Source organism: Apus apus, chromosome 6 (genome assembly GCF_020740795.1).
Source record: "Apus apus isolate bApuApu2 chromosome 6, bApuApu2.pri.cur, whole genome shotgun sequence".
In the NCBI taxonomy this organism is placed as follows: Eukaryota; Metazoa; Chordata; class Aves; order Apodiformes; family Apodidae; genus Apus; species Apus apus.
This window is the reverse complement of record NC_067287.1, coordinates 26,655,456-26,672,330: the sequence shown is the minus strand read 5'-3', so window position 1 is coordinate 26,672,330 and position 16,875 is coordinate 26,655,456. Positions and strand designations below refer to the sequence as shown.

The following is a 16,875-nucleotide window of genomic DNA, read 5'->3' as shown; positions in this document are numbered from 1 at the left end:
CATGTCATGAACATGTGCTTGGAAGACCAGAAGTTATGAAATTACTCCACTGAAATGACTGTGTTGGTAAAAAGAAAACAGTTAAAAGACTCTTCATTGTATGAAATATTCAAGAGGTATCCATAATAAAATCTATCTATTCTGTGCTACTATGTGCATTCAGTCATTTAAAGAGGAGTTTTTAAATCACATCCATGCACACAAGGAGAGGTGTATGGCTAAATTTTTAGCTGAAGTTCATACTTTCCTGTATCATTGCAAAAAAATAGTTGCATGACTGTCAAAACTGTGAATAGACACAAAACCAGTAAACAGAGTTCAACAGTGAATTTCCAGCATTAGAAGGATGACAAGTTGAAACGATGCTTTGATTTGTATTGGTGCTACTTGAGACAAAGTCTATGTCATCATGAGCTTCAACACGTTTACATTTTTTTCTGTGCTTCCAAATGTCCATATATACTAAGGAAATGAAAGAGTATAGCTGCCATTAAGCACACCAGCCTTTACAAAAGGCATTCTTAAAATCCCTGAAAAATCTTCCCAAAGTGTTCACAATTGGTAAAGCATCCATTTCTTTTTCCCCTACACATTTAAATGTTCAAACTTCTTGAAGCTTCATTTTGTATCCTCAGGAATGTCTTTGGCTGCACAGGAAGATTCAGTTTCCTACAAAATGAATTTGGCTAGGACTTTAAAAGCTTTAAGAGACTTCAGGCACTGGGTCTACACATAGCACCCACTGGCATAGCTTTAAATACACTTTTTTTTTAAAGTGGGATTATATTTTGGGATTCTTACTGTTTTACTGAACATGTGGAGTATTGTGATCCATATGTTGATGTGGGAAACTGTTCTTTTCTTCCCCACATAAGTCTAGTCCAGTTATGGATAGCAGGCACACTGCAGCTTATGAACAATGCAAATTTTTAATTTGTTCATAAGCAAAACTAAGCACTAAACCAATTAGGACTACTACCACACCCACTCATGAGCAATTATGACTGTAACTATTAAGAACAGGCATAAGTCCAACCTATGATTATAATCCTCATTCAGCAGATCCTCACTGGGATGTGGTGGGAGAGGTGGAGGGGTTTCATTTTCACCACTGCCATGATCAGACACTGGCAATTCTGAAATAAAATTTAAAAAGGGGTTAAATATGCTGAAGAAACAGGTACATTACACCAGTTCACTCATCACTGACTGGACTGGAAGGCCTTAAGCAATCCTGAAGTCACAAATTATTCAAATCCCTAAACTAACTAAACTAGAATTAAAATCACGCCAAGCAGAAAACACACCCCTTGGGATTTCTTGAGAAGCTGATTTTCAGATTCACATATGCATAATTAAAGATACATATAAGGAAACTTTGTGCTTATAGTAAAGTTGAGTGCAAGGCACAAATTGCTTTACTCCATTTGAGTGGATTTTCACTTCTATATAGCTGCATCCTAACTGACTGTAGGTTCATGCTTTCATTCCCTTTGATGGGGAGCATTTACCAACTTTCATGTACAAGAGAGAACCACACTCTCAGCAAAAAGTTCAGAAGAAGAAAAATTCCTGTTACCCCATGGAAAGAAAAGAAAGAGTTATTTCTGACTTACAGTTTTCATTGTCCTGCCATTATGGTAATTCCTTCTTTACCTTTGAAAAAGACACTCAGCTCACAGAAGTGCACTGGATCACTCTTTGAATATATGTTTAGTGAAACCAAAAGGAAATTGATATTAAGAGTCTTAAGAAAAGTCCAAACCATCCACCTTGAAATCAACATCTAAGTTTTCCTTCTTCCCATCTGAAACAGGATGTAATCTAACTCAAAAACACGTTGAAAAGGTGGCAAGGGTATTTGGACACATGTAGTAACACTCCTACAAGAAATATGAGCAAGGATTCTTTGGTTTAGAATAAGAAGCAATAAAAGGGGATACACGAATAAGGGGAAAAAGAAGCTCACACTGACTGTTTCATACACACTAACTAGAAGGCACCCAGTGTAACTATGAAGTAGCACATCTACTGCAAACATAAAGTAGTACTTTTTCCTGTGAAATGAAATAATTTATCTCATTGCTATGAGGAAACTCATTTTTTAGAAAAATATGAACAAGTGGACTATAAATTAGCGGGGTATCAACTGCACAATGATCCAGAAAGAACCTCTGATTTAGGAAATCTCTAAATCACTGACTACCCAAAGTAGGAAACAGATGCCTGATGGAAGAAGAGAAAAAAAGTTAAAAAACCCCACAAAACAACACACCACACCCTATGCTGTGCCTTACCCAATTTAAGCAACCTCCCATAGCCACAGCTGGAGAGATTGTGTGTATCATGAGGTGATATTAACTTTGAATCACAGTAATTGGTAAGTCAATTAACAAAGGCTGTTTGGTGACTGGTTACACTCAGCAAATGGTATACTCAGCAAAATGTAAAATTTTCTGAGCGAATAGGAAATGATCACAAGGGACTCCAGCTCCCAGCAAAGTGAGAGCAGGTGCAAAAGAGTGAGAGCATTTAATCTAAGAGGCAGTCAGCGGCTTCACATCCAAGACCTCAGGAAATTATCTTAACAAATCCAGAATGATCAGAGGAATAGCTAACAAACTAAACACACTGGATTTTCAGCTACTAAACAGTTTTAGAGAATACATAATTGAGTCTACCTGTGAGATGTATGTAATATTTACAAGAAAAATTTAAACATTAATTTAAAATTTCATTTCTTAATTTTCTATCTTGACATTATTATATGTGTATGAGAACACATGCTTGTACAACCACGAAGACTAAGCAGTCTGTGGTAGTAGAGAGAGTTTATCATTATTCTACTGTTTAACCAGAGAGATGACAGCATTTCTCCTATAACAGTATATAACATAGGGATATAAGAAATATATAAAACCTCTAATGAAACACATTCCAGTAATCTTTCAACACCAGAAATGTAAAGCTGCTGGCACTGAATATAATTTCTCGAAGAGGTTGTTCTAAAAAACACTGAATCTGTGCAACAGCTTGGCAGCAAAAGAAGTGAGGACCTGAAGACAGCAAGTATTACTCATGTAAAAATAGAACAAACACTGGCAATTCAATATTGAATCAGTGTCCCCTCCCCCTTTATTTAAATATCCACAGGCAAGACAAAATGTAATGCTTTGGCTATAATCACTTTTCCCCAGACATCAGTTTTTCTTGTTCATGTATAATAAAAAAGATTCTTAAAACAGACAGCAGTATTAGCAGGCCAAGCTTCATTGTATTTTTGCTGAGCTTTTATGTGAATTTTATTGGTAAACACAATGTGACTCACACATCCTTAGGAACATGAGGTTCTGTGACTGTCTACCTGAGTTAAATGAGGGTTGCACACAGGTAGTATTTTTTTGAATCATTGACTGAAAATAAGTGACAGGCTCATATGGAAAGCATAATGGGTATTAGCTCAATAATAATCAATACTATGACTTCAAAAATAGAGAAGTATTTCTTCATGAGCAGGACTACTACAAGCCCAAAGTGTCTTTCACCAAGAAAATTTCAGAACAGAGCCCTAATGCAGATAGTCTGTTGCTGAAAGTGCCTTTGCACTTCTTTAAAATCACTTAAGTTTTACTCATTAAATGCCAGATCTTCAACAGAAATAAAATACAATTATACTTCTAGTAAATGCTAGAAAAGTCTTTGCTATCTGTTGTCCACTGACTCAAATTCCAAACAGCTCCCATAGGACCATTTAAAACCCTCCCTGACAATAGGCATCAGCAGCACTCCAGAGCATCCCTTCCACATTCCACACACTCTCTCCTGAAGTCATCATATTTTTTGCTGTAATTCCTTATAATCATAATTCTTTAAATAAAAAAAATAATAGAATGGGTTAGAGGTTGAAAAGGACCTTAAAGATCATCTGGTTCCAACCTCCTACCTGACCAGGTTGCTCAAAGCTCCATCCAACCTGGACTTGAACACTTTCAGGGAGGGGGCATCCACAGCTTCTCTGGGCAACTTGTTCCAGTGTCACATCACCCACACAGTGAAGAATTTTGTCCTAATAGCTAATCTAAATCTACCCTCTTTCACAATCATTATAGCAGTCTACCAAATTACCTTCTGCAGGCCACCCAGATTCCACAGTTGTCTAGGGAAGTGGGAAAAATAATGCATAATTCACCTACATAACAGATATATTTTTTTTTTTTTTTTTCCTACCAGAAGGTATTTAGTTTGCTTGGCTTGACGGATAAGACAACACTTAAAAGGATAGAGGTCAAGACCATCTCAAATATTTCAGCTTTTCAAATAACTAGCATCTTGCCAAGCCATGTGTATATGGGATAGTACAATATGCCATCAAAGGAAAAAGATGACAGGAAAATAAGTAGTCTTAAAAGCTCTTGCTTATAGGCTTGCAAATGCTCATACATGTCATGTTTTCTTTGTGCTACATACACTCTACCTACATTTTTAAATGAGTTAATAAAAGTCCATTTTTTAAACTAAGAGAATCTTTCTAACCTCTGAACAAATTTTACATTTAAGTCTGAAGTAAGCAAGTGTACTTTATGAATAACATGCTTTGGGGTAAATTAATTAACATTATAACAACTTCAGACATCATCTAAGAATTCAACACAAAAATCATTGTACTCATTAAAGATATATATAAAATAAACATTTTGACAACATATATTTTGCACTCATCATTTGTTTTTTATCCAACCTTACGTGTTGGGGCAGCGAGCTAGAAACTGTTACTTAAACTGGAATTTGTGCCAGGAATCTAATTCACAACTTCTGAGTCAGCTCTCCCACCCTCGCTGGATCTTCGAGCCTCAAAGTAACATAGCGTGCACTTACTCTAATTAACTGCTTTTCTAGTGGCTGTGGATTTCAGAAAAACGAAACCACAAAGCACTTTCTATTAGCACAGAGAAAGATATCTAGAGATTACCTTTTGCTCTTTCCTGAGGACTGCATGTTACGAATTGCTGAAGAACAGCGTCATTGCGTCGGGAAGCAGCTGCCAAGCTATGGCTCCCATCAAAGGCTGATTTTTGAAAGATTCCCTGGTCTGAGCGTTCCTAAGGGAAAAACAGAACCACACATTGCAACAAATAAATTAAATGTTCAACAATGCAGAAGATCAGCCATCACTACAGACAGTGCACAAACACAGTGTAATGTGTTCACTGTGTTTTGCCTTGCAAATAAGCAACTTGAAAGATACCTTCAAAATGACTGTTTTGCCAACCACAAATTAAGACAATATCTAAGCAATCACAATCATTAAGAATGATGCACAAAAATGAAGACTTTTTTTTTGTGACCCACAACTGGCTTCATTCAAATTCTCCATCTGGGAGGGCAGCTTGTGACATTGTCAACACGAGAACACGGGCAATGCCAATGGTATTTTTCTGCCAGCCAGCTGGTTCCCTTCTCTCAGAGACTGAGTGCATATGTTCTGATGATCACACACTAGCGCAGTTTTGCAAGTAAGGAGTTACACCAAACTCCCAAATGCAGGTCTTCTGGCTAGCAGCTGACAAACTCCTGCCACACCTCTAGTCAGCTTTTTTTTTTGAGACATTTCCTCCCCCGCCCATACATGCCATATTGCCTAATTTATTCTCCTGCCCAGTTGCTCAAAAGAAAAGAGGGGGGAATAAACCAACCAACCAAAACTCAACAAAAAACAGTTTCTAAAATTGGGACAGACCCAGAAAGACGTTTCTGTACTTGTTAGGGAAAAAAGAACCCCCTCACAGGGGAATATTATGGTTAGTTTTCAAAATAACCTTTACAGTTTCTGTGATTTTATATGTTTTTTTGAAGGGGCCTCCAACTGGTTTTTATTTTCAAAATGCATCATCATTATGCCAGCAAATGTTACTCTAAAGATATCATTCCTTAAATTTCATAGTCACATCTACAGAAGAAATGCATATATCATTTCTGTGTAAAATGATGCAAGAGATTTAACGCATTGGCAAGTGACTGCCTGCAAACCAATGCATAAGAAACGACAGCGTGTTACCTCACCTTGCAAGCAGCCTTTTAAGCTCAATAAGAATAGTAACACATAATGAAATAATAAATAATAATAAACTAATTATAGAATAATAGCAATAATAATAAAAATTAATGACAATAATAATACCACCAATAATAGCAATAATAACAGTAGCAATATTAATAATAAAACCAACAACAAAATGGCAAAAAGTACACCTCAGAACACAAATCAATATCAGAATACTCATGGTGACGATATGGCTACAAATGCAGTTTCAGTGGACAGGGAGCACATGTATCATTCTCTCTTCCTTCTCAGTGCAGCGTGAGACAATTGAAGAGACTATTTTGAACCTCTGTACAGAAGCACACACATCACACAGCCACTAACAATTATGTTTCTTCTCGTTACTAGAAACTCTTTAGCGTACATAAGATGCCTTACATCATGAGGTCCACATTTACTATTTTCTCATGGATACTGCCAACTAAATTAAGCCTTGCAACATCCAAACTACTACTCCATTGGAGACTTGTACACAGTGGGATAGGGAGCCTCAAATTAACAGCAACAGCAAATCTGCTTTTCCAGCTCTTTGATAAGTAACACAATCAATACCCCAACAATTGATCAGTAACCAGCCTAATTACAGTATTCAGTTTATAAAACATATCTGTCATGGAAGACCTCCATTAGTGTCCTGACCAATAAAAACAATAATGCATTTCTAAACATATTCTCCTTCTACCAAGCAGAGCTGCAGTACTCAGGAAGCTGTTTTGGGGAAATGAAAGAATGGGCAACAACCCATTTCTGCTATGGTCTCCAGACTCAAATGGAATTACAATTGAACTTAAAGACGACCTTATAAAAATTAATTCCTGTCTAAAATGAATTTGATTCAATCAAGACCTCATTATGCATTCTTCATAGGGCATAAGTCAAGATTATTTACCTCTTTCATACATCTGGATAATAGACAAAACTATATACAACTATAAAAAGCAGCCTCGTGATTTTCTTGGATCAATTCGATGTTTGATTGAAATTTTTTGAAAAAAAATTGGCTTTTGTTTACTGAAGAAATCTTGCAGGACTGAGCTTTATTTGAAGGTGAGTTGGTTTTTTTGCATTACAAGAGTGTGCAATAAATACCACGTATACTTTGCAGTTCTTACAGTATAATGCTGTCACATAGAAAAGGAAACCAAAATGTGTTTTCTTCTAACATATTCCAGAATTGCTAATATTTTTTCATATTTTTTCTGGCATGAGTGACATCATTAAGGCTTTTGCAAAGCAACCTCCCAAAAAAGTTAGAGCATAATGTTTGGAGAGTAATATATTTCTAAATCTTTGTCAATCAATCAATGATGGTAATAAGTTAAATAGAAAATTATCAGGAAAATATGAAGAGTTAATTATACTGAAAGATACCTGCATTCTCTTCCCCTCTCTGATATGTAATGCGAATATACCCACAAACATGATCGTTCTTAATATTTCAAATGTTCCAGCAATACTTTATAAATAAGATGCTTGAAATGATCTCTTGGAATTCTGTAACAGGATTTATTACAGCCTTTTATACCACAAATCCATTTGTATGTATTTTTATTTTAAGGAGCTGCACAGATGTTGAAAAACTATTAAAATATTTATTCAAAGGTCAAAGCTGAGATGTGTAATAAGGGCAAGCAGTGTACATACACACTATCTAGGTTAATATGAAGAGGGTGCATGTCTGCATGCATACACGAAAGAAAGGGAGCAAGCGAGATCATAAAACCAATCCTTTTCAAATTAAGAGAGGACTGGCAAACAAATTCATATAAGACCTAGAAAACATAACCATTAAAATGTCTTTCTTCTGTTATTTTATTACCTTACTTAAGAAAGTTTTACATTAATGAACTCAGAAATCCATCCTGAAGGGGTGGCCTTCATTTGACCAGGGAAAATAAAATAGCAATTCCTTAAAGGTCAGAGAGAAAGGAAGAAAAAAAAAAAAAAAGGCAGGACAGAACAGGACCAGAAGGACATAAAGAATGAATTAAAATACAACAAAACTGAGAAAGGAAGAGTGAAGTAAAATCCAAGTCACATTAAGACACCAAGTTCTCTGATAATGACAAGAAATGAAATCAGAAGAATCATAATGTTCCGTGTCATAGCTATTGCCTTGAGGAGGTAGCAGACAGTCAAAACTACATCAACACATTAATCCTCAATTAACCCTTTTTTGGAAACAAATTTGCTTTTGTTCTAATACTTGTCAACTTAAATAAGAGACAACTTTTAGCATGGTCTCAACAGGAACAGCAAGACCTGGAGATATCAGCCAGAAACACTGGTTGACTCCTGATTCCAGGAGGTCAACAATTCATTCTGCCAGGAGGAGCTCTCTACGACCAAGACTTCAGCAATCAGCTCTTATATGCAAAAACACTGGGACCAGAAAGACATTTATTTAATAAATGCATTTACTGCTTCACCTCTGTCAGCACTTCCAGTCTCCGGAGAACTACCAGCTGGATCCTCCCACGAATGTTCCCCTCCATGGACATGGAGCGCCTCAGTGTTTCCATAGCCTCGTGATTTGACTTGCCCAGAAGTGACTCCCCATTTACTGCAACAAGCTGATCATTCACTCGCAAACGACCATCCTACCAGCAAAAAAAAAAAACAAATTAAAAACAAAACAAAAAAACCCCAAACCAAAACAAAAAATTATTAAGCAGAGATGCTCCATACAGGAAAGCAAGATGCAGAAAATCAGACATTGCTTCCTAAATTTTAAGAAACAAGAGACTGCATAGCACCATGTCCCTAAAAACAAAAACCGGTGTGACCATTATTTGACCATTTTTTCCCTCCATTTACTACACTTCAGGAAGAGTTTATAGGGTAATTATATGCAATTACATGCATGTACAGGCAGCTGTTTTTCTTGCATGTACAACTTAATTACTATCAGTCCTAAAAAGGAAACAGGAAAAAGAGTTTTGGTTAGCGAAAAGGATACACACTATAGCTGTTAGTATCTGCAGTGCAACCATGAAGGAGTACTGCATTACTATGTGCTACCAAGGTTAGTATGAAATAGCTCCAAAAATTTTGCCTTATAGTCTCACTAGTGTCTCTCTTGGCACAATTACCATGCCACCATATGGGTTAGTGTTCTCAGTTCAGAATGGTCATTAAATCATTAGTGTCCCTATTTTGATTAATGCCACCCATGTATTTTAACATCCAAACCTGCTGCCAATAACAAAAATATAGTTGAGCCATATCAAGTACCTTATCCTTTGAGAAAAGTAATTCAGTTTCATTGCCAAGGTTAACTGACATTTGTGGGTGCAATAAAAATGTGGATACTGCTACTTTGTGATTAAGGAGTCTTATTGCTGTTGTCATTACCTGTGATTTATTTCATTTCATAGAAATACGTGCCATAGGGTTTTCTCTCATTAACTAGAGAATAAAGTCTATTTAATTAACAGACAAGAGTTTCTTTTAAAGCTTGTCAAGTTCACAATTATCAAGTTGGCATCAGATGTTAGAGAAGGAGAGCAAGAAACTGAAGACATCCAATACAGAAGGGCAGTAAAGAAAGAACAGGATGGAAAGAACTTGTTTAGAAATATATTGTGTTGTTAAAATGAATCTGACTAATTCATAGGCTCAACAGATACTCTTTATAAGGCATTGTTGGAACTGTTTACATATTTCATGAAACTGAGTAATCCAAATTATACAGTTTTTAATTTTTACTATCTCTAAGATATTCAGCTAATGATTCTGCCCTTGCTGCCAGATCTAAGTATTTTGTGCTCAAGTGAGTTACAGTAGCTGTGACAAACCTAGATTTCTTAGGTATTATTTTTGTTGGAACTGGGTCTCATCATTACTACAGCAGAGTATGAATAGCCACAGAGCTGAAGAACAATAGCATATACCAGAAAACTCAGAGGGACAAGAAGATGGAAAGACATAAATAGGAGATGAGTCACTTAGAGATGGAAAATGAAGAGAAATAAGACTTTTCTGGAGCGGGTATTGGAATGGAGGGTAGGAAGAAGCAATGCCATTTGGAAAAGACACTAAAGCCTCTCCCACCTCCCTACTAAATATTTCATGCCAACAAATTTGCATACAACCAATCTCAATGGGTTGACCCAACCCGTTCTCTACATACAAAATGATGCCATCACACATGGTAAAGTTTAGGAAGAGAGGAGTTAACATTGTTTCATCAAACAGGAGTTTGAGGAAAGTTTATTTCATTTTTTTGTAAGTTTCTGTAAGCCTGAAAATTTTACAGGTCCTCATGTCCTCCTCCTATGGTCCCACAGGTTCTTGAATTACTTTTTTCCTTTCTGTGGATAAACATGTATGTAGAAATATCTGTTAAAGCTTCTTACTAAAGTATATACAAATATAATTTTCAAATGCATCTCATTATGACTACATCTGTTGACTCTAACTGTTCTGACCGCAATGTGTATTTTTAAATTAATTGCTGCATCCTGAGAAAGCTCTGGATTGGCCTGATTTTTAATTTACCTTGTCATACTTTTGAATGAGATTTTGTACTTGTTTTAATAATGTCAGTTCTTAAATAACTTCTTCCCCCTCTGTGCATGTTCCTCTCGAATTCAACAATTCAACTATGATCAAAGAAAAAATATGTGCATGTTTCATAAATGCTGATAAACTACACTTGCTAAGTCCCTTGTACAAAGTAGGATGGAAGACAGCTGAACACAGTTTTCACACATGCTCAGGTAGAAGTTTTTTCACAGAAAACCTTTTTGCTATTGTAAAGACTGGAAAAAAAAATATCCCAATTGCTAACTACTTTCCCAAAACAGGTTTTCATATCACTGGTGGTATGACTTGGTCTAGAAGCCTGAACTGCAAGACAATCTGTTTGGCTGAAAACAAGCTAAATGTTGTTCTAAGGCATTTTTTCTTTAATCTCTGAAAGGTAGGTTTCTTTGTGGCTTCTGAGTAGAAAAACAACATTTAGCATTTCAGCAAACCAGTATTCAAATGTATATCTGAAACTGCATATAATATAGGATGAATTTACTGTTCGTTTCCTTATTTTAAAAAAAACTTGTTTTTTTTTGTTTGTTTTGTTTTGTTGTTTTTTTTAAATGCAGACTCATAGCAACGGGTGGAACCTACCACCACATGGCTGCCAAAGTCAGTCGCAAGACTCATGCTTTCTACAGTAGAGCAGGGAGATAAAATGCCACGTTCTTCATAGACTTATATTTTTAATCAAAGCACATCTAGTTATTTCCCTTATCACATAAATGACATTTCTCTCAGAAGGAATTAATTGATGGAATTTATAGGAATCATCCAGTTTCCCCATCCGCTGCACACAAGCAGCAATGCTTACTGCAGCAGCACTCAGAAGCCTCAAGGAGTTTCAAGCTACACCATGCTTGATTTTAACAAATTCACACATAGGAAAGATTCCATTATTTCTAATAATGGCTCTGCTGCATTTCAGGTGCAGTAGACAGCAAGTACCTGATCATGGGGAATGCATCACAAGTGAAAAAGCCAAGATGTCTTGGGATGAATAAGGCTGAAATCCCTAAAGATATGGGTAAAGATGATGCATTTAAACTCAGTCAAATACTAGTTTCCTTCACGCGAAAGGCTCTGTGTAATTACAGATATCAAGTATTCCAGTAACCTCTTCATCTTAGGGATGATAAAAAAAAGACACTTCAAAAACCACAAAAGAAGGTTAAGAAGGGACAGAGTGGTTCAATTAGCAAAAGTAACTGGTTTTAATCCTGCAGTGTTAGAATACCAGCTAAGAACATTCAGGCATTTTACTTTGATTTTGTATCAAGAGCTGTAAATAGGCACTGGGTCTTACTGTAGCATGTGTGATGCAACACGCATTGGGATTTTCTAAAATCGGTAGCTAGTATAAAAAATGTATAGCGTATAGAATTAGAGACTTCTATTTTCCATCAGGTTTTTTTTTTTTTTTACAGCTCCTTTATGGTGCTTTGTAATGCCACTAACACATGAGAGCTAGATGAATGTGTTAACATTTCAGAAAACTCTCAACAAAACGTTGGCCTCTCTTCAGACCTTTGGTTCAGACCAATAAGAGAAAACAGCAACCAACCCAAATTGTTTGCATCTTATACATAACTCTTCATTCTAAAAAACATGCTGGTGAAAGAAATTTAATATTTCAAAACCTTTGTACGGCATTAGAAATACTGAGCATTTACTTCAACATTGAAACAAACGTGTTGAAGTTCAACATAGTACATGATTTCTTTTGAAGACAAGTAGTGACTGTAGAGACAAGGGGATAAAGCTCCCCCTTATATTAACATGATATCACAAAACTGGAATGAATGTCAGACTCTAAATGCAGAAGTGAGAAATAGTGAGAGAATTCTCATGTCAGTGAGCATTATGATTCCCTCCTGTGATAGTTTCTCAGGAAAACTTTGTACGCTGAAAAGCAAATGCACATGTCTAAATCCGTAATACTCTGTTTCAGAGAGTTACAATGAATCATATGGGAAAATTCTCTGGACAACAACCAGCTGGATAGAAAAGTTTTTATGTAAAAACCTGAACAAGAAAACACTTCATATAAGGACAATGAGGACATCTTTAAATATTTATGTACAAATATCTGCACACTTTTTAACTTCATACAAGAAATCTTATTGTTAATACCCACTGATGATGTTTTGTTCTATACAAAGGTCATTAGCCAGGAGAAAGACAGCTGTTCTCCATGCTTATGCAACAGAAAGCTGTGGTTCTTAAGACATTGCCATGACTGCATTTTATGGGTACATGTACGAAACACTTCAGAAAGATTCTTTGAACAGTTCTGGTTGAAGCTAGAGCCTCAGCTGCTATCTCATCTGTTCTGGAGCCTACAAGCAGATTTATAACTACACAGTTCTTATTGGTGAAAGGGCTATAACAAGGTTGAATAGAGAACAAGTCACAGGACCATAGGTTATCACAAGGCAAAATAATGTTCTAGTCATGCTGACAAATTTTATCAGTGTCCCATTTACTCTGGTGTGAGAACAGAGGTTCTGCTCTGGGGTGATGGTGGGAGAATAGATAGTGGTAAATGTACAGAGCTTGACAGAGCTGTCTTACGTGTCTACGATGTGACAAGTCAGGTAGTCATCCCACTAATGCTGCCACAATATGGTTCCACAAGCTTTGCAATTCAAAACAATGAGTTTATTTGTGGCAACGTACACTGTCACAGCAACTGGTGTGGACAATTACTGAGGGAACACAGAGCTGGGAACACAAGGAGGTCACCCTCATTTTCACAGGAAAATGAGTTGCACTCTTTAGCACACATGCACATAAATTGAGTTTATCCAGGCCTAATTTGGCCAATCGTGCCTAGCTCTTTCTGATATATACCATATAGAGAAGCTTACTCACTTGTCATTTAACCCTGAGTTAACCACAGATGCTGTTCTCAACTGCATGTACGTGGCTGTTATCCTGGAGAATGTCTGAGCTTTGAAATAACTCTGGGACTAGGACAAGGAAATAATAGAAGCAGGGAAGTATTAAACATTCATATCAAAGCTAAATCCTTGATTATTGCTATTTACCAGCTTCTGTAAATAGATGGTCATGAAAGTTTTAGTGCTGTGAATTGTCTTACTCAGCAGGCTGATGTCAGTAGAGAAATTTACATACACAGAATTAAAAGGTATTTTTATAGAAGAGAGGACTGTCAGGAATTGCTGAGATAGCTCAAGAGAAAAAAATTACATTATGAATTCACAACAGTTAAACATACTAGCCCTGAAAGATTAAGACTTTTGTTTCTAATTTCAAGAAAGTTCCCCTTTTTCAAGTTTTATTTGGGAAAAAAAATGCACTTAACAGATTTCCTAAGAATTAGAAAAGAATTAAAATACTTTTTAATCTTAAAAATGTACAACAGTCCTTGCATAGTCCTTCGAGGGTACAGAACAGTTTAAAATACTGTAGTTTACAAATTTAATGTTACCCATTCAATCCATCTCAGAAACAATTTGTAACTTCTGTACAACTGATGCCAGGCTCAGGCAAGTTGTGTTTTTACTACAGTTGTAAAAAGTATTTTGAATAAAAAAGCCCGATGAGCTAAGCTTTTTCATTTCCAGCATAAACGAAACACATAATCCTTAACCTCACAGAATTGTCAATTTCTAATTTTTCTAAAAAGTTTGTCACTTGCTTATTACGGGTCTGCCTGTGTCACTTTGGGAGGACCAAAAGCAGTGCATAGATGATAAACGTACACACATAACTTCTTTGTCACTGAGTCTAGTAGCACACCAACCTTCCCATGCCCTTCTGTGGGCTGTGGGGAAGCTGAGAGGCAGCCATTCCTTGTACCCACACACTCTTAGCCTTCCTCCACCTTCCTAATTTTCTGCAGCATCCAAATGCTCCTCAAGGTTACCAGCAATTCACTTGTGGCAAAGTGTACCATACACAACACCAGAATGCTGGGACAAAACATTAGCAGATTTACAGATCACCTGAAGGAATGAGTGACAAAAAGGTATTTATTTCTAGGATGCTTATCAGGTGAGACTCAGTACTCAACAAAGAAACGTCAGAATTGTAACACAATCATTGTCTGATGTGTTCCTTCCATACCTTAAAAGCAGCACCTCCATGAATAACAGATTTGATGAAAATCCCAAGATCAGCTCCAGTGTCCCGAGATTTGTTGCCTTTTAAGCTCACACCAAGTCCAGCAGAGCCAGAGTCATTCAGAGGAATCTCAAAGGTCAGCTGCTCTGTGGTCTCTGGAGAAAGAACACTGCAGTTTGGCTCTCCCTTCTGTTGGAGAAAAGAATGAAAATATGGGTGTAAAGAGGGCAGAGACAATACATAAAGTAGTTGTATCTGTAGGTTCATACAACAATATATTGTTCTCTTTTCCAGAAAGTAACCTGAAGCAGCAGCCTTAAACCCAACAATGCATTTAGCTGATACTTCGTCACATGATCTAGCTTAAAATGTTATTTTTAATGATACCTCAGAATATGCATAAATAGAAGATAAAATACCTTAGTTCCAGACAAAATAAAACTGATGTGGCAGGAGAATATAAAAAAGGCGTTTATTTTAAACACATCTGCATAGCAAAAGTAAGCCATAAAACTCTCAACATCTTTCCATACAGCTCACGAGCTGTAATGATAGTTGCACTGTTCTATCCCGTTTCCCTCTGAAAATTGAGTTTCATCCATAAACCTGTCTATAGAGGGAAGTTGGTGTTACAAAAGCAAGGGTGAGAATTAAAAACACAGTAACTTATTCTGCACTAACTCCCTTGTACATACTTTTATTCCACAGAAATTTGGTTTATTTTTCCTTCTGGTATAGATGTTGATCCCAAGATTTTTCCCAGCTTAGATTGCTGATTACAAGATTGGCAAGTTATGTATCTGTAACCAGCAAAGATCAGACAGAACTTTCTTTTACTGTGTATTGTATCTACACTTTTCTAGAGTCACACGTTGTTGTTGGGGGGCTGCTTGCTTTGTTGTTAGTTGTTTTTTTAAAGCAGGTTAGAATAACGAAATTGAACAAAATCAGATTCTTGCCTGAAATACTTATAATTGTGCTCTACAGAAATAAAACAAGGAGACCTACTATGGAGTAAAGTGTTCATGAAAGGATTAGTGGAAAAGATCTTATGCATCTTATGCATCTGATTTTATTCCACTCTTCCATCTCCAAATATCTCTAAGACAATAAATCAATGTATGTTTCTTGTCATCTGGACACTTTCTTTTATTTGTAACAGTAGCGTTAAAAAATTATTAGAAAAAAACCCCTATGAAATAAAGAGACAAGTATGAGTGGAAAAAGATGACTGGGAACTGCTTCCAAGGTTGTCAAAATCTTATGTTAAATTATCAAGCAGAAGCCACACGCAAGGAGGAGTGCAGTAGGTGGGCCAATCCTCCTTTTACCTAAGAAAGGATCACCTCCAGGACCTAAGCTGCAGTACATGCAATATCAATGCAACTGTCAGCAAAGGTGCCAGCAGGACAGATGTTTTCTCAGCAGTAACAGTAGTCCCACATATGAATCTCTTATGTTGTTTGATCAACAAGAAATATGATCACAGAGCTAAGAGCAGAAATTAGTATCCTGAAGCAACACAAAAATTAGAAACAGTAACCACTAAGTATACTTCAATTTATTTCAGATGCCTTTTCACCAATGAGAAGCAGCTACTGGCTAGAGAGGAATTGCATGAGCCAGAACTAGGACTATAAACCTCAATCCCAGTATGCATTGTGCTGAAATTCTTCCTGGAATGTAACTACATTACATTAAGTCAGCACAATTTGCCTGTCAAATATAAAAATGACATAGCACCTACACTGACAATTGTCTTGATGCCAGCACTCATCTCTAGTACCTGTGTTACTCATTTGTGCTTTTCTCTTTGTTCATGAGAAGTAGATAGTTCTCAGTTCCAAATCTGTCAGTTTTACTTCTTAGCTATGGATACAGGGACATCCTGAATCTAATCCCCTCAAACCTATTTAAACTTATATTTACTACGATGAATAATACAGAATGATAATTTGTAAACACTTCTGCTCTGACCTCCTTCAAAAGAATCAGTGTAAGGAAAAAACTCACTACTACTGGCCTAACAAACATTTTGCATTTAACATTCTCAGGGTTTTAGAGGAAAGATCTTCTGCTCATTGTCTTCCCTGCCCCCCCCCCCCTCCCCCCTCCAAATGCACATATTCTCATCAGTCAATTTAGAATTCTTA

General features: G+C 36.5%; 1 protein-coding gene across 3 annotated transcripts in view; it reads right to left on the bottom strand.

Moving 5' to 3' along the window:
* The window catches only part of PARD3B (par-3 family cell polarity regulator beta), a 390,939-nt gene that overhangs the window by 186,651 nt on the left and 187,413 nt on the right, over positions 1-16,875 (bottom strand). For all 3 annotated transcript variants that reach the window (XM_051623713.1, XM_051623715.1, XM_051623716.1), the window contains exons 11-14: positions 14,726-14,911; positions 8,530-8,700; positions 4,970-5,099; positions 1,037-1,136 (exon numbers count right to left, since the gene is read on the bottom strand). In XM_051623713.1, coding sequence (XP_051479673.1) covers positions 1,037-1,136; positions 4,970-5,099; positions 8,530-8,700; positions 14,726-14,911 — 587 coding nt within the window. The remainder of the gene's footprint in view (positions 1-1,036; positions 1,137-4,969; positions 5,100-8,529; positions 8,701-14,725; positions 14,912-16,875) is intronic.